General features: G+C 38.5%; 1 protein-coding gene and 1 pseudogene across 1 annotated transcript in view; one reads left to right on the top strand and one right to left on the bottom strand.

The window, feature by feature from the left end:
• PLBD1 (phospholipase B domain containing 1) overlaps positions 1 to 16,981 on the top strand; it is a 50,839-nt gene that overhangs the window by 16,134 nt on the left and 17,724 nt on the right. The window contains exons 3-5 of the mRNA XM_039461652.2: positions 10,011 to 10,094; positions 11,387 to 11,525; positions 16,510 to 16,650. Of these exons, the coding sequence (XP_039317586.1) occupies positions 10,011 to 10,094; positions 11,387 to 11,525; positions 16,510 to 16,650 (364 nt within the window). The remainder of the gene's footprint in view (positions 1 to 10,010; positions 10,095 to 11,386; positions 11,526 to 16,509; positions 16,651 to 16,981) is intronic.
• LOC101038678 (single-stranded DNA-binding protein, mitochondrial pseudogene) lies at positions 1,106 to 1,608 on the bottom strand (annotated as a pseudogene).

Here is a 16,981-nt window from a genome sequence, read left to right on the forward strand (position 1 = left end):
AGGTTACATGCCTTTTAGAGAAGGGGTCTTTAAGGAAAATAAAGTCGCAACTTCTTTAATCGACTTTCAAACTTCCTTTGATATAAAAAGTGTCTTGATGACTTTGCTTGCCTCTTTTATTCTCTGTGACCTAGATTGTTGAGTGCAATTTTATCAAACCTTATTTGGGCTGTTATTGCCTTAGTCACCATAAGTGAAGTGTCAATCTTAGTCTATTTTGAGTACTGGAGATGATATCAGATGTTGAATGACTAGGTATTGGGATCTGGCTGCTCTTTTTTTAATTCGAACTACAAATTTTTGCTTTGATTTTTATACCCAATTTTTTTTCTTTTTTTTTTTTAAGACAGGGTTTCACCATGTGGGTCAGGCTGGTCTTGAACTCCCGACCTCAGGTGATCCTCCCTCCTTGGCCTCCAAAGTGCTTGGATTACAGGTGTGAGCCACCACGCCCAGCCTATACCCAATTTTTTCACTCTACCATACAAATCTCCTTAACAGCATACTATTCATAGATTTATAAAACTTCATAAACTAAATTATAGATTTTTAAAACATGGTTAAAACCACTTCATACAGGTAAAAATCTGAGCTTCGCTAATTCTTTATCCACTTCTGTTTTCACTGAATTCTGATTGTTTTATTTCAATTGAGTTGTGAGTTTGAAGAAGTAATTTGAACCAAAGTTGTGTGAATATAAACTTGTTAGACTAACTCATGAATGACATACACTGTGGGTTGTTAAGAGAAATGATGTGATCTGCAGAAAGCAGCCCTAATCTCTGAGGCCACTCTGAGAATGCTCACGTTTCCCTTGGGTATTTCTATTGCTGTTACTGTTAGAGCTCACAGAGATTTCGAGGGCTTTGACAAAGGTGGCACCTCTGATTTTCTTATGTCTCAGAAAAAAATAAACTTTAATATCTCATAGCAGCCACTTTGGAAAGTGGCTTTATCATTTCACCTTCATATTTGATATAAAGCAATTACCTGCTCTTAGTTATCCACTTACCAAAAACATCTATAGAAAAAGAAACCATTCTAATAATAACTTTTTTTTAATGTAAAAGAGTATTTTAATTCTTGTCCTTGGGAACTATAAGGATTATACATGATTTGGAAATGAGACTGTACCAAATGATGGCCAAAGAAGAGTCATCCATTCTACTCCTTCTCTTGTCTGGTCACTCAGAAATATAATATCATCAGCTATGACTGTTGTTGCTTGTCGCCTCTCATTATTTTTATCCACGTATTCACCATAGTCTATTTTCCCTTCCACATAAATTCGAGACCCCTTTCTCACATACTGATATGCCACATCTCTGAGGCCTGGCCGGAATACTGATATTCTGTGCCACGTTGTCTTTTGACTGACATCGCCCATTTGGTAAGCTTCACTTTCCCCTGATCGCCACATCTCATTTGTTGCTAGAGAAAATATTTTGACTGGATTTTTTCCTTCTGCCTGTCTCAGACAGGGTCCTGACCCACTCGCCCAAGTAACTGCACACGATTCAGGGATCTTTCAAGACCCAAACTGGCAGCTGTTTCGGATGCCTGTCTTACAAACTGATGAAGTACCTGTAATACAGGTCTTCGAAACATGGCTTCTCTTTTCTTTTCTTACAGTCTAATCTTTGGGCTGTTCCTGACACTCTAACCCGACTCCTAATAATAACTTTCTGTATTAAAAATGGTTTGTTTGTTTGTTTATTCGTTTTGAGTAGAGATCAGGAGTGGGGCAGAGATAGCTCTAGAATCTTTAATACCACATCCTTAAGGAAAAGCTGGGTCACTCTTGCCAGCAACTCTACTGCAGAGAACAACCTCGAAAGAGCTTGTTAGCCATAAGTAGAGAGCCCAAGAGAGAAAAGCACCCCAGTGGCCGGAATAGTCAAAGAGGGCTTTGTGGAAGTGAGTGGTAGGCCTCGGGCTTGATAGAGGAGAACTACTGGGCTTGGCTGGGAAGAGGGATAAAGTCATTCTGAGCAGAATGTAATGGAACAGAGTACTGAGAAAAGGTGTTGAATCTGAAATGAGTAAGTGCATTTACAAGGAGTGAGGAATGGCCGGGAGTGGTGGCTCATGCCTGTAATCCCAGCCCTTCGGGAGGCCGAGGCGGGCAGATGACCTGAGATCAGGAGTTCGAGGACAGCCTGGCAACATGACGAAACCCCATCTCTACTAAAAATACAAAAATTAGCCAGGCGTGGTGGTACTTGTTTGTAATTTAAGCTACTTGCAAGGCTGAGAAAGGAGAATCACTTAAACCAGGAGGCAGAGGTTGCAGTGAACCGGGATTGTGCCATTGCACTCCAGCCTGTGTGACAGGAGTGAAACCCTGTCTCAAAAACAAAACAAAAACAAAAAACAAACAAAAGAAAACAAGGAGGGGGATCTAGAACTCTGGATGGAGCTAGGCAGGGTGCAGTGATGGAAGACTTTGGATGTAAAGTATGAATTTTTTGTTTCTTTACCTGAGTGAGCATTGTAAATGAAGATCCCACAAGTTATTTGTTTCCAAGAAATAAAACTATTTTCATATATATATATATATATATATATATATATATATATTTTTTTTTTTTTTTTTTTTTTTAGAGGGAGCCTTGCTCTGTTGCCTAGGCTGGAGTGTAGTGTTACAATCTCGGCTCACTGCAACCTCTGCCTCCCAGGTTCAAGTGATTCTTGTGCCTCAGCCACCCGAGTGGCTGGGGTTACAGGCATGTGAAACCAGCTTTTTGTATTTTTAGTAGAGACAGGGTTTCACCATGTTGCCAAACCTGGTCTTGAACTCTTGACTTCAAGCAATCTACCTGCCCGTCGGCTTCCCAGAGTTCTGGGATTACAGGTGTGAGCTACCATGCTGGCCTTCATATAACTCTTTCTTTTCTTTCTTTCTTTTTTTCTTTTCTATTTTTTCTTTTTTTTTTTTTTTTTTTTTGAGACAGAGTCTTGCTCTGTTGCCCAGGCTGGAGTTCCGTGGCGTGACCTCTGCTCACTGTAACCTCTATCTCCTGGGTTCAAGGGATCCTCCTGCCTCAGCTTCCCAGGTAGCTTGGATTACAGGCACCTGACACTGTGCCTGGCTAATTTGTATACTTTTAGCAGAGGCAGGGCTTCACCATGCTGGTCAGGCTGGTCTCAAACTCCTGTCCTCGTAACCCACCCACCTCAGCCTCCCAAAGTTTTGGGATTATAGGCATGAGCCACCTCACCCAGCCATATAACTCATTTTAAGAGCATGAGGCCCAGACAGAGGATCCCTTTCCTGTCACCCACATGCCTATCTAGCTTTATTGCTGTTCTTGCTCTTGTATTTAGAGGCGGTAGACAGTAACCAAATGGATGCAAGCAAAGGTATTTGATAGCACAAACTATATGTAAATCATAGTAAAATGTGATGATTCAATTTAATATATATATAAGTACATATATATGTATTTACATACACACACACACACATACACACACACAGACACATACATATACAGGTAATTGCAAGAAAAATCTCTCATGAAGTACTGTTTATTAAATTCCAGTACCATGAACTAAAAATTTCAAAGGATCATAATGTTGTGTACCTCACCAGCAATAAAACTATTCTTAGTTCATTAGTTTCAGTTCTGGAAACTACCAGATAAAGAATATCTAAAGTTCTAAAGTGTAGTAGCCAAATTCTTATTCTTGGAATCCAGAATGGCTTCCAATTCTGAACTCCCTAGATCAGTGAAAAGCATCAGATAAAAACCAGAACAAGGACTGTAGGTAAACATTCAGTCCGGAGAATATAGAGACTTCCTCTTTGATATACCCTCTGCTCTAAGCTTACAGCAATTATAGGGAAAATAGGTAGAAAGAAAACCTCTTAGTAACATAGCTGGGCTTCAGAAGAAGATTAAACATCTCTCCTACAAGAAATTGAACAGAAAACAAAGTGATAAAATATGGATCTGCTGGCTCTTGGCCTGAAGCCAGCAGAGGCAGCCACCTGCTGATGAGTGAGGACCTCAAGGCTCTGAGTGAGCTGAGTCAAGGCTGGGAGCCAGAAGTAATGTTGCTGCTTTTAACTAGCCACAACATAGTGTTGATGATGTATGTCCTAGCCTGCATATTTATAGGAAACTAAGCTTAGGGGTCGGGGGGCGGTGTCAACCAAAAGCCAAATCATTCACATGCTGCCTCAGTTAGTTGCAAATATCACTGCAATATTCCATGGATTGGAAGTCTCAAAAAGGCACTTTAAAATATGGTTCCCAGGACTCAGATGGAGACACTTGGACAGGGAAAGAGGGAGTGAGGGAAAGAGGGAGAGAGTCAGAGAGAGAGAGAGAGAGAGAGAGAGAGAGAGAGGGAGAAAGTGTTGGGGGGGGGGGTAAGAAAAATGCCTACACACCGAAGTTCCAAAATCCACAAAGAAATTGAAAGACAGTCAAGATAATCAACAATATGAATATACTCCAGATTACTTTTTAGAATGGTTTAACAAAGGCTTTAAGTTTGCATAGAGTGCTTTAAGTTATAAATGAAAGAAAACTTGGAGAATTTATTAAACAAGGAGTAAGAAATAAGAAGACAGATATTTTAAAAGAACTTGTTAGAAATCGAAAATTATAGAAGTTAATTTTTAAAAATCTTGAAACATAGCCAAACCCTAGACTAGATACAATCCAAAAAAATTTCTGAATCACATATTTGTATTCAGGGATTTATACAATACACAGCCCAAAGAGACAAAAGGGTAAATCTTATGAAAAAACTGTTAGATATATCAATTTGATTGAGAAACTCTGATGTAGACCTATTAGGAGTTTCAGAAAAACAGACTGGAGGCAACTGCAGATAAGAAATAATTGACAAGGTAATTGCTGAGAATCTATCAAAATTGAAAACACAGGCCCAGCACAGTGGCTCACTCTTGTAATTCCAGTACTTTGGGAGGTCGAGGCCGGTGAATCACCTGAAGTCAGGAGTTCGAGATCAACTTGGCCAACATGGTGAAACTCATCTCTATTAAAAATACAAAAATTAGCCAGGTATGGTGACTCTGGAGGCTGAGGCAGTAGAATTGCTTGAACCTGGGAGGCGGCAGTTGCAGTGAGTCAAGATCGCACCACTGCCCTGCCCTCCAGCCTGGGTGACAGAGTGAGATTCTGTCTCAAAAAAAACCCAACACACAACAACAAAAAAACACACGAGTCCTTAGTTGGAAGACACAGGCTTTTAAATTGCTGTAATGCAGCAGATTAAACTGCAGACAATTGAAGATAAAGAGAACAATCTTAAAAGTTATTATAAAGGAAAGACATTAACTACAAAATAATCTCAGCAAGGTAGCGTATTGCTCATCATCAGCAATAGTGCCAGAAGATATCAAGATATTATCTTAAAAGTACTGAGGAGAAATATCGAACCAGAATGTAACAACCATTTAAAACATCCAAGAGTAAGGACAAAATAGGAATATGTTCAGATATATAAATTAAAACAGGTTTACCACCCAAAGACTTCTATTAAACTGTTAGAGGACATACTTTAGCAAGTATAATAGGAGGGAAAGTTTGGTATATAAGGAACAATCATTAACACCAGAAACAAAAAAAAGTAATACAATGTAATTGTAAAGTTTAAAAAGAAAAAAAAAATTTTTCCCCCAAGACAGAATCTTGCTCTGTGGCCCAGGCTGGAGTGCAGTGGCATGATCTTGGTTCACTGCAATCTCCACCTTCTGAGTTTAAGTGATTTTCCTGCCTCTAAAATAGCCAGGATTACAGGCGCCCACCACCAGGCCTGGCTAATTTTGTGTGTATGTATTTTTAGTAGAGAGGGGATTTCACCATGTTGGCCAGGCTGGTCTTGAACTCCTGACCTCGTGATCTTCCTGTCTCGGCCTCCCAAATTGCTGGGAGTACAGGTGTGAACCACCATGCTGGGCCTACAAAAATAGTTTTTAAATAAAAATTTTTAATTATGAGACTTAGGAATTCTTTAAAAAAGAAAAAAATATTAAATTTTTAATTAAAAAGGTAAAACTGAATCTTTTAACAACATGATGGAGAATGTCATTGAGTAGATAAAATTTGCTAAAGTATGCTTTATGTTTAGAGGAAGAGAAAAATATAAAACTCATTTAGACTTTATAAGAAAATATTAGTTATATCTTTTTAATGAATGTTAAAAAAATACATTCTATAGGTTTTAAATCAGCAGAAGTGAAAAGAAAATAACAAAAGTATTATCTAAACAAAGAAAACATAAAAGAGGGGACGAATAAAGGGATAGATAGTAAATGGAAAACAGAAAAGATTATAGAATAAATCCAAGAATATTAAAAGCCCAATAATGTAAGTGGATTATTTTAATCCATCAAAAATATTAACTGTACACCATATGAGACTTTTTAATTTTTTTAAGTTTTAAAATAAAAAATCGCAAATACACAATAATCTTGTGAGGAGTGGAAATTAAATGGAGGGACTATTTAAAACCCATCAAATTGTTGAAAATTGAAAAGTCCCACAATGTGAAGTGTTGGTAAGGCTATGGAAGAAGGAGAAGTCTACTATTATTCATATATGTGTGTGTGTGTGTCCTAGAAGAACATAAAAATGTGTAAAAAAAGACATATACAAAAACATTTGAAGTTGCATGATAATAGTAAGAAATAAAAAATCAGTTAAATGTCTATCATGGGAATGCAGACACAAATATGGTCATACCATAGAATAGTATCAGCAGTTAAAAATAATAAATTTAAGCAGCAGATAACATAGATATTTCTTTAAAAATTATATTGAGAGAGATAAACAAGTTACAATGGTTGATCAGCATGATCTTTTTTATAGTATGTTGAGAGCATGCCAATTCTCTACATTATTTATGGTTAAATGTATATGTAGTCATTGCATAACAACATGCATGAGAATACTCAGATTCAAGACTGAACTTATTACCTCTTGGGAGAAGGGAAAGGAATTAGCATCAGGAAGTGTACATAAGGGCTTCGTCTCTCATTTTTTGTTTTATTTTTAAAATATATGTGGCAAATATGGCAAAATACAATGATTTAATAAAGTTAGGTGGTGAATACTTGGATGTTTTCAATATTCTATTCTTAAAAAAAAAAGAGAGAGAGAGAGAGAAAGCGGGAGAGAGAACTGGAGTCTTGCTCTATTGCCCAGGCTGGAATGCAATCTAAAAATTGATAAGAAAAACCTCTTTTATGCCGATAATTGTGCCTAACAGTGGAGACAGGAAGGAATAAGGGAAGAAAATAACAAACAGCCAACCAATATTTCATTTAAGTCTGTGAAATGCTATGCAAATGCTGAAGAGTGATTTACTTCCAATTATGTGGTCACTTTCAAAATAGGTGTAATATGAATCTGAGAAAAATGTATGTTCTGTGGACCTGGGGTGGAAAATTCTATAAATATTCACTGAGTTTACTTGTTCCAGGTCTGAGTTTGAATCATAGATGTCCCTGTTAATTTTCTATCTCGTCGATCCATCGAATATTAACAATGTGGTGTCAAAGTCTCCCGTTATTACTGTGTGGGAGTCCAAGTCTCTTTATAAGTCATTAAGAACTTGTCTTATGTATCCGGGTATTCCTATATTGGGTGCACATGTATTTATGAACATTGACTCCTGTTGTTGCATTGATCCTTTTACCATTATGTAATGTCCTCCTTTGTTTCTTTTAGTCTTTGTCACTATTAAAGTCTATTTTATCAGAGATGAAAGTTATAACTCCTTTTCTTCTTCTTTTTTTTTTTTTTTTTGCTCTCCATTTGATTGGTAAGTCTTCCACCAACCCTTTGTTTTGAGTCTTTGTGTGTCCTTGCTTATGAGATAGATCTGGATACAGCGAACTGATGGGTTTTGACTTTTTATTCAATTTGCCTGTCTGTGTCTTTGATTGGGGCATTTAATCCACTTAAATTTAGTATTAATATTGATATTTGTGAGTTTAATGTTGTCATTTAATGCTAGCTGGCTATTTTGCCCATTAATTGATATAGATTCTTCATTATGGAGATACTCTTTACCTTTTGGTAAGTTTTTGGGATGACTGATACTGGTTGTTCCTTTCTGTGTGCTTCTTTCAGAAGCTCTTGTAAAGCAGGCCTGATGGTGATGAAATCTGTGAGTGCTTGCTTGTTCACAAAAAAATTTATTTTCCTTCATTTATGAAGCTTAATTTGGCTGGATATGAGACTCTGGGTTGAAAATTCTTTTCTTTGAGGATATTGAATATTGACCCCCACTCTCTTCTAGTTTGTAGGGTTTCTGCTGAGAGATCTGCTGTGAGTCTGATAGGCTTCCCTTTATGGGTAACCTTACCTTTCTCTCTAGCTGCCCTTAGAATTTTCTCCTTTATTTCAACCCTGGTGAATCTAATGATTATGTATCTTGGGATTGCTCTACTTGAGGAATATCTTTGTGGTGTTCTCTGTATTACCTGAAGTTGAGTATTTTCCTGCCTTACTAGGTTAGGAAAGTTTTCCCAAATCATATCCTGAAGAATATTTTCCAGCTTGGATTCGTTCTCTTCATGACATTCAGGTACACCTATCAAATGTCAATTAGGTCTTTTCACATAGTCCCATATTTTTTGGAGACTTTGCTCATTCCTTTTTACTCTTTCTTCTCTAATCTTGTCTTCTTGTTTCATTTCATTAAGTTCGTCTTCGACCTCTGATATCCTTTCTTCTGCTTGATCAATTCAACTGTTAAAACCTGTGCATACTTCATGGAGTTCTCCTATTGTATTCTTCAGTTCCATTAATTCACTTATATTCCCCTCTAGATTGTTTATTCTCATCAGGATTTCATCAAACCTTTTTTCAAGGTTCTAAGTTTCTTTACATTGGGCTCGAACATGTTCTTTTAACTCACAGAAGTTTCTTTCTTTTTTTTTTTTTTTTTTTTTTGAGACGGAGTTTCGCTCTTGTTACCCAGGCTGGAGTGCAATGGCGCAATCTCGGCTCACCGCAACCTCCGCCTCCCGGGTTCAGGCAATTCTCCTTCCTCAGCCTCCTGAGTAGCTGGGGTTACAGGCACGTGCCACCATGCCCAGCTAATTTTTTTGTATTTTTAGTAGAGACGGGGTTTCACCATGTTGACCAGGATGGTCTCGATCTCTCGACCTCGTGATCCACCCGCCTCGGCCTCCCAAAGTGCTGGGATTACAGGCTTGAGCCACCACGCCCGGCCAGAAGTTTCTTATTATCCACCTTCTGAAGCCTAATTCTGTTAATGGAACGCACTCGTTCTCCATCAGGCCTTGTTCCTTTGTTGATGAGGAACTGTGATCCCCTGTAGAGGGAGAGGCATTCTGATTTTGGGTATTCTCAGCCTTTTTACGCTGATTTCTTCCCATCATTGTAAATTTATCCACCTGTTGTCTTTGTAATTACTGACTTTCAAATTAGGTCTCTGAGTGGACATCCAACTTGTTGATTCCCAGCACCGGAATCTGAGCAACCCACTGCGCTGGCCAAAACAGCGGCATTAAGATTCGTGGTGCTTTTCTGCCCGGAAATCTCTGGTCTGGCTTCCTTCTTGAGTCTCTTTTTCAATCAGCTGAATAGGCGACTCTGCCTTCCCGGAGCTCCAAACCTCGACCAAAAGGGGACCCAGTCCCGTTTACTCTGCACCAAGAACCCTGCTAGGAATCTCCTGGTCTGTGAGCAACAAAAATTCATCTGAAAGTGTGGCGTCCTCTGGTTCTCTGCGCTTTCACTGGGAGCTACAATCCTGAGCTGCTAGTAATCAGCCATCTTGGCTCTCATAATATTCTATCCTTTTCTATATGTTGTCCTTTTCTATATGTTGTAAATATTTCCCAATTAGAAATTGTGCATTTATTAAGGAAAAATAAAAAGTTAGTAGGGAGTTTGTAATAAGGGACGCCCTTGTTAACCAAGTGATTGAATAATCAACTGTGATGGAGAAATCTAAGAAGAAAAATTAAAATGTAATAATTTCATGTATCATTTCAGACACATGAATGACCACTACACAAACCTCTACCCACAGCTGATCAAGGACCCTTCCATCCTGGATAAAGTGCAGGATTTTATGGAGTATGTATGATAGCTTTTCTCTTTTCATTGTTTTTAATGCTGCGAGGCCTGAATCTGTAATTTTTTCTTTGCCAATTTCTTTTCAAATCTCTTTAGCAGGACTCTGGAATTGTTCTCATAGTAGGGCATAGCACTTTTTGGTAATGGCATGAAAACTGGTTGGAAACAATATGCTCTCTAATTTCATCTCTTTCAAAGGTTTAGTTGAATGTCGCATAATAAATTGCTAACACGGTTAGAGGAACACCACCAGTGTAAAGCAGGCAGTTAAGTCCCTTATCTCTTCCTGATGGGGGCCCTTCTCCTTCTGCAAGAAGGGATCCCCTCTCCTCACTCTTTAAGGTGTTTCCTTTCATGAGCCTGCTTACTAATCCTAGCCGAGGTCTTCGCTAATATCTAAAGTCATAATTCTTAACACCCTCTGAGAATATTTTCATTTTAATACAGTTTTCTAAATACTAACATTTTAAATGTGTTTAATTTGTGGGATGACAGGAGATTAATTTGGGAACAGAAAGGCTCTTAGGTTGGCCTTCCAAATTGCACTCTAAGTAACCTCTTCATGAAATGCTAAAAGTCCTACAGAGCTTCAGTTTAAAACCACTGGACTAGATCCCATGAAGCAATGACATTATTCTAAGACTGATCTAGTGATAGCCTGAACAAGTCAAAAATAGTTTTCAGTATACAAAGTTATATCAAATCATCCCACGGAAGTTTAGAGAACTGGAAGAAGAATGGGAGGACCATTTAAAAAATGACATTTTTGCTACCATGCTAGGTCAGAGTCATTGAGGCAGTTACTAGTAACAACTGAAATGGAATGAATCATAAGCTATGCAAATGATCTGCGAGAAATACAAACAGCCATAAACCACCTTGTCCTGAGATTTGTGTCCGGTTAACTCTACTACTTCTACATCTAAAAGTAAGGTTACTCAACGTATCCTTATTGACTTAGTGAACATTGTGGTTTTACACCAAGTGCATTTGGATAGTCGCTCCTTGGTATTTTTAGGTCTTGTACACAGGTAGGTTAGAATTGCACTCATGCTTTTGCTCTAGGTAGAGTATAGAAGAAGCTGTGAAAGAAGAGTCATAATCCTAGAGAGAGATTAAAGATCAGTTAGAATTTGCCCTGAATTCCTTTGGATGACTGGAGGGTTACAAGATCTAGAACTTAAATCATATGAGCATAAGTGTCTGGGTGAATAATTTCTTAAAGCCTGGTTTGACTTAGCTTCGAATGAGCAACTATTGAGACTGTAGTACACACCTAATTTCTCTTCCAGGACGCAAGATAAATGGACGCGGAAAAATATCAAAGCATACAAGAATGACTCATTTTGGAGACATACAGGCTACGTGATGTCACAAATAGATGGCCTCTATTTAGGAGCAAGGAAAAGGGCTATATTAGAAGGGATAAAGGTAAGATTTTAAACAAACTTCTCAGAATTCATGCAGTATGGTAAGAATATTGAATGTTATCTTTAAAATAACATTCCAATTTAGAAGCAAATCAAAATAGAACTGCAGTATAAATTCCTTGTAGAAGATGCACTGTCATAGCTATCATATTGTAGCACCTAACTGACAAAATTACAAGCCCCAAACACAAAGAAGTCAATTTGTTTCTGTGGTTTTTTTTTTTCATCTTCCATAATACTGTGCTCAGGATTAGGTTAAAAAGCGTCGTATGAATGTACTGGGTTTTTAATTAATGTGATAAAACTAGTGTTTTAGACTGCATGCTCATTAAGACAAGATGTTTAAGTATACAAGTTCTGCGTTCCCCACACTCCACAACATTCACATAAACACATATCCATACAAACACACATGCATTATAATTCTGGAAGAAAGCTTTACTGAATCACCGAAGCTTCCTATGTACCATTTGATATACTTCCAAAATTATGGGTATTTTGTTTCCTGGGGATAGTATATGTATACATAAAATAAGTATATTATATAACTGTCTTTTTGTCTATTTTGCCAGTAGCCAGTATATATATGTAAAATATGTATATTATATATTACATTTATTATGTTTTGTCTATTTTGCCACCAGTGTGTGTATGTGTGTATACATATATATAATATGTATATTATATAATTGTCTTTTTGTCTATTTTGCTCAGTGTGTGTGTGTGTATAATTAAGTGCATGGCTTTTCTTTGAACTTTTTGTCTATTTTGTCCATTGTGTATACATATGTATATATATCTGTATATATATACACAGACATGTACGTGTATGTAAGTGTATATATATATATACACACACACACACATACACACTTAATACACACACGTCTGTGCGTGTATGTATATACATGTGTATATATGTGTGTGTGTATGTATATATCTACACACACACATATATACATACTTATATACATATACATGTCTGTGTATATATATATATACATATATATTGATAAATGTCAAAACAATAATACCCAATGAAAGTAATGAGTTACAGAAAAATGCACACAGTAAGACTCTTTTTTTTTTTTTTTTTTTGAGTCAGAGTCTCGCTCTGTCACCCAAGCTGGAGTGCAGTGGCATGACCCCGGCTCACTGCAACCTCTGCCTCCCGGGTTCAGGTGATTCTCCTGCCTCATCCTCCCAAGTATCTGGGACTACAGGCATGAGCTACCATGCCCAGATAATTTTTGTATTTTTAGTAGAGATGAGGTTTCACCATGTTGGCCAGGCTACTCTTGAACTTCTGACCTCAAATGATCCACCCGCCTCCACCTCCGCCTCCCAAAGTGCTGGGATTACAGATATGAGCCACTGCACCCAGCCCATACCATAAGACTCTGTGTGAACTCAAAAACACGTAGATTTTTTAAAATACAGAGAGATGATAAATATAGAGAGATGTTAAATAAGAGAGAGGCAGGTAATGAGCTATACAAAATTTGGCATAGTGGTGACTGCTGGCAGGAAAGGAGAGAGATGAGATTGGAGACTTCTAAGGCACGACTAATGTTCCGTTTCTTAAACTGTGAGTTGACTACATCAATGTTCATTTATTTTTTCCTTAAATTGTATGTACACATCTTTATTCTTTCAGATTATATCATCCTTAATTCCTAAAATTAAAGGCAAATTACAAGCTGAAAAAAAATATATTTACAACTCATATCAGAGACAAGGAGCCAATCTCCCTAATATTTAAACAATTCCTAAAAGTCAATTTAAAAAAGAATGACCAGCAGGAGTAAGAGACAGGCTCTCACTCTGGTCCCCCAGGCTGGAATGTGTAACCTTGAATTCCTGAGCTCAGGTGATCCTCTCACCTCAGCCTCCCGAGTAGCTAAGACTACAGGTAGGCAGCCACCAACACTCGGCTACATTTTTAATTTTTTTGTAGAGACAGGAGTCTCACTGTTGCATCAGCCACCATGCCCAGCCTCAAAGGTTTTTGGAGATATGCTGAGCCCTACAGTGTAACAGAAGAAATGCAAATATCAATTACAATTGGATACTGTTTTGCACCTATGGGATTAGAAATAAACTAAATGTTTAATATATTGTTGAGAATGGAAGAGTTTTTATTTATTTAGAGACAGAGTATCGCTTTATTGCCCAGGCTGGAGGGCAGTGGCTTGGTCTCAGTTCACTGCAACCTCTGCCTCCCAGGCTCAAGTGATTCTCATGCCTCAGCCTCTTGAGTAGCTGGGATTACAAGCATGCACCACCACGGCCCATTAATTTTTGCATTTTTAATAGAGATGCAGTTTCACCATGTTGGCCTGGCTGGTCTAGAACTCCTGACCTCAGGTGATTCACTGGACTCAGCCTCCCAAAATGCTGGGATTACAGGCATCAGCCACTGCACTTGGCCAGAAGAATATAATTTAAATAATTCACATGAGGACAATTTGGCAATATCTGTTAAAATCTAAATCACTTCTAGGAATTTATCCCACATGTAGACTCAAACACATGCAAAATGATGTGTCCAAGATTAATTATTGTGGCATTGTTGTACTGGAGCGAGCATAGAAAGTCAACACCAAGACAAAAGTATGCCAAATTGCAGGGTCTTTATTGCCAGCAGCCACGGAGGACTCGCGTCTCTCCAACCCATGGCCCCAAAAGGAGGGTGTCAAGAACTTTTATACCCATAAAATCACCTTGGGGGTGAGGGTGAGGGGCAGGGGTGGGGAAGAGGGGCTTCAGACATTCTGAGGGCTAGTGGATTCTGTAAATCACCTCCTGGGCAGAGATGAAGGTGAGGGGCTCCAGACATTTTGAGGGTCAGGGGACTTTGGACATTCTGATTGCTACTTACGTGGTTCACAAAAGTCAAGATAAGTATTAGTTTACACATTGTCTGGGTAGGGTGGAAGTTACAGGACTTAATTACTTATTCCAAGTCGAAGGGGCCAAGATGGCATGGGTTTGGACTGCTTGCCTGTCACATTTGGGTTACAGAGAGCAGTTTCAACAGAAAGCTGAGGTATGCTTGAGGTATGCAGTTTTATGGGGCTTTTACCATGTCACAGCATTGTTTATAATAGCAGAAGAGTAGAAACCACTTGAAAATTCATAAAAAAAAAAAGACTAGTTAAAAATATTATGATACATTTATACATTGGAATGCTGCTTAGAAGAGTAAGGAGAGTCCAGGTACGGCAGCTTGTGCCTGTAATCTCAGCACTTTGGGAGGCCAAGGTGGGCGAATCAGCTGAAGTCAGGAGTTCTAGACCAGCCTGGCCAAGACGGTGAAACCCCATCTCTACAAAAAACTACAAAAATTAGCTGGGTATGGTGGCAGGCATCTGTAATCCCAGCTACTTGGGAGGCTGAGGCAGGAGAATCACTTGAACTGGGAGACAGAAGTTGCAGGGAGCCGAGATCACGTCATTGCGCTCCAGTCTGGGCAACAGTAGTGAAACTGTGTCTCAAAAATAAATAAATAAATAATACAAATAAATAAAAATTTTAAAAAAGAAGAGTGAGGACAATTTTTATATCCAATGTAAAAGCATCCCCAAAACATTTAGTGAAAGCTGTAAAGACCAAAAAAATTAAGGTGAACAACAGTGTATGTAACACACTACTGTATGTTTTTAAAAACTGTATTCACAAGACATTTTTTAAACTCTGGATCTCAGATCACGGTCCCAATAGGGAAAAATAAAATATCAAAAAACTCTGTCAGTATATGCAAAAAGCTAGTAAAAATGATAAACTGGAAATGGTAGCACCTGAGCAGATGGAGAACAGGAAAAAGAGGAGGTTTTCTGCTATAAACCTTGTTATAATTTTTAAAATCGTAAATAATAAATGTATAACCTCAAAAAAGCAAAACAGAGATGCTATTTATATAAATAAAAATTGGACTGAGTTTTTTGCTTTGGTTTTAGTTTTTTGGTTAAAATGTCATTTGTGTTTCTCTTCCCACCACCCCTATCCTAAAACCAATTTGTTGATGCCAGACCTGGGCCTGCTCCATCAGATCGAATCTTTCTGGAGCAGTGCTCTCCAGTTTGCACAAAGTTCATGTTGAAGTACAATCTGATAATTGATTCAAGGTTAATGCTGGCTGGTCAATTGGTCTTATAGTAAGCACGCAATCAAAACGAAATGCATCATAGTTGAATATTTTTGCTGTACAGCAGTGGTTCTCGTCTAAGAATGTTTTCTCTCCAGAGGACACTGGGCAATGTCTTGGAGACATTTTTGGTTGCCAACACTGGGAAGTTGCTACTGATACCTGGTGGGTAGAGGCCAGGAATGATCTCATATCTCACAGTGCACAACAGCCAAAAAGAAAGTATTCGCTGGATCGAAATGTCAGTAGTGCCAAGACTGAGAAGCACTGCTGTAGAGGAATGCAAACAGAAAGCTCTATTTTACTCTGCAAGGAGCCACTCCCAAATTCAGTGGCTATCAAAACGTGCCAAAGCAGCTCTTCTAAACTACAAAGTCACAAAAATTATTTTATAAGCTACAATAAAAGTCTAGTATATCTGTTAGAGACCCTTCAAAAATGAATACTTTTTTTTTTTGAGATGGAGTCTCGCTCTGTCACCCAGGCTAGGGCACAAGGCACGATCTTGGCTCACTGAAGCCTCCATCTCCCGGGTTCAAGTGATTCTCCTGCTTCAGCCTCCCGAGTATCAGGGACTACAAGCATCCACCATCACACCTGGCTAATTTTTTTGTATTTTTTTAGTAGAGATAGGGTTTAAACACGTTGGCCAGGCTGGTCTGAAACCCCTCAACTCAGGAGATCCGCCCACCTCAGCCTCCCAAAGTGCTGGGATTACAGGCGTGAGCCACCGTGCACAGCCCGCAAGGGAATAATTTAATGGGTCCCTAACAAGGGGAAAAAAGGCAACAATGTCTGTCACAAATCAATGTTAAGTGCAGTCTTTGTCCTTTCCCAGCCAATGACCCTGTTCCAAATTCAGTTCCTGAATGCTGTTGGAGATCTGTTGGATCTGATTCCTTCACTGTCTCCCACAAAAAGCAGCAGCCTAAAGGTTTTCAAGAGATGGGACATGGGACATTGCTCTGCTCTTATTAAGGTAAGACATAGCAGCTCCTTTTTCCTTGTTCTGGTTCGTACAGACTTTTTCTATATAGCACCCAAGTACAGCAAAATCTCATCACCCCTGGCTCTAACTGTATATCAGCTCATGGGCTCTTCTATGGTAGAAGTTAATAATTGGAAGTAACTTCGATGGAGAGAATTGTAAGTACATGATGTTACTTATGTCTGTTTCTTCCACCATTCCTCCCATGCTGTATGCTACACCTGCCACTCCCACCCTCTAGAATCTTCCATTTTGTTTTTTTTGTTTTTGAGATGGATTCTCACTCTGTTGCCCAGGCTGGCATTCAGTGGTGTGATCTTGT

This window comes from Saimiri boliviensis, chromosome 7, assembly GCF_048565385.1.
Source record: "Saimiri boliviensis isolate mSaiBol1 chromosome 7, mSaiBol1.pri, whole genome shotgun sequence".
Lineage (NCBI taxonomy): Eukaryota > Metazoa > Chordata > Mammalia > Primates > Cebidae > Saimiri > Saimiri boliviensis.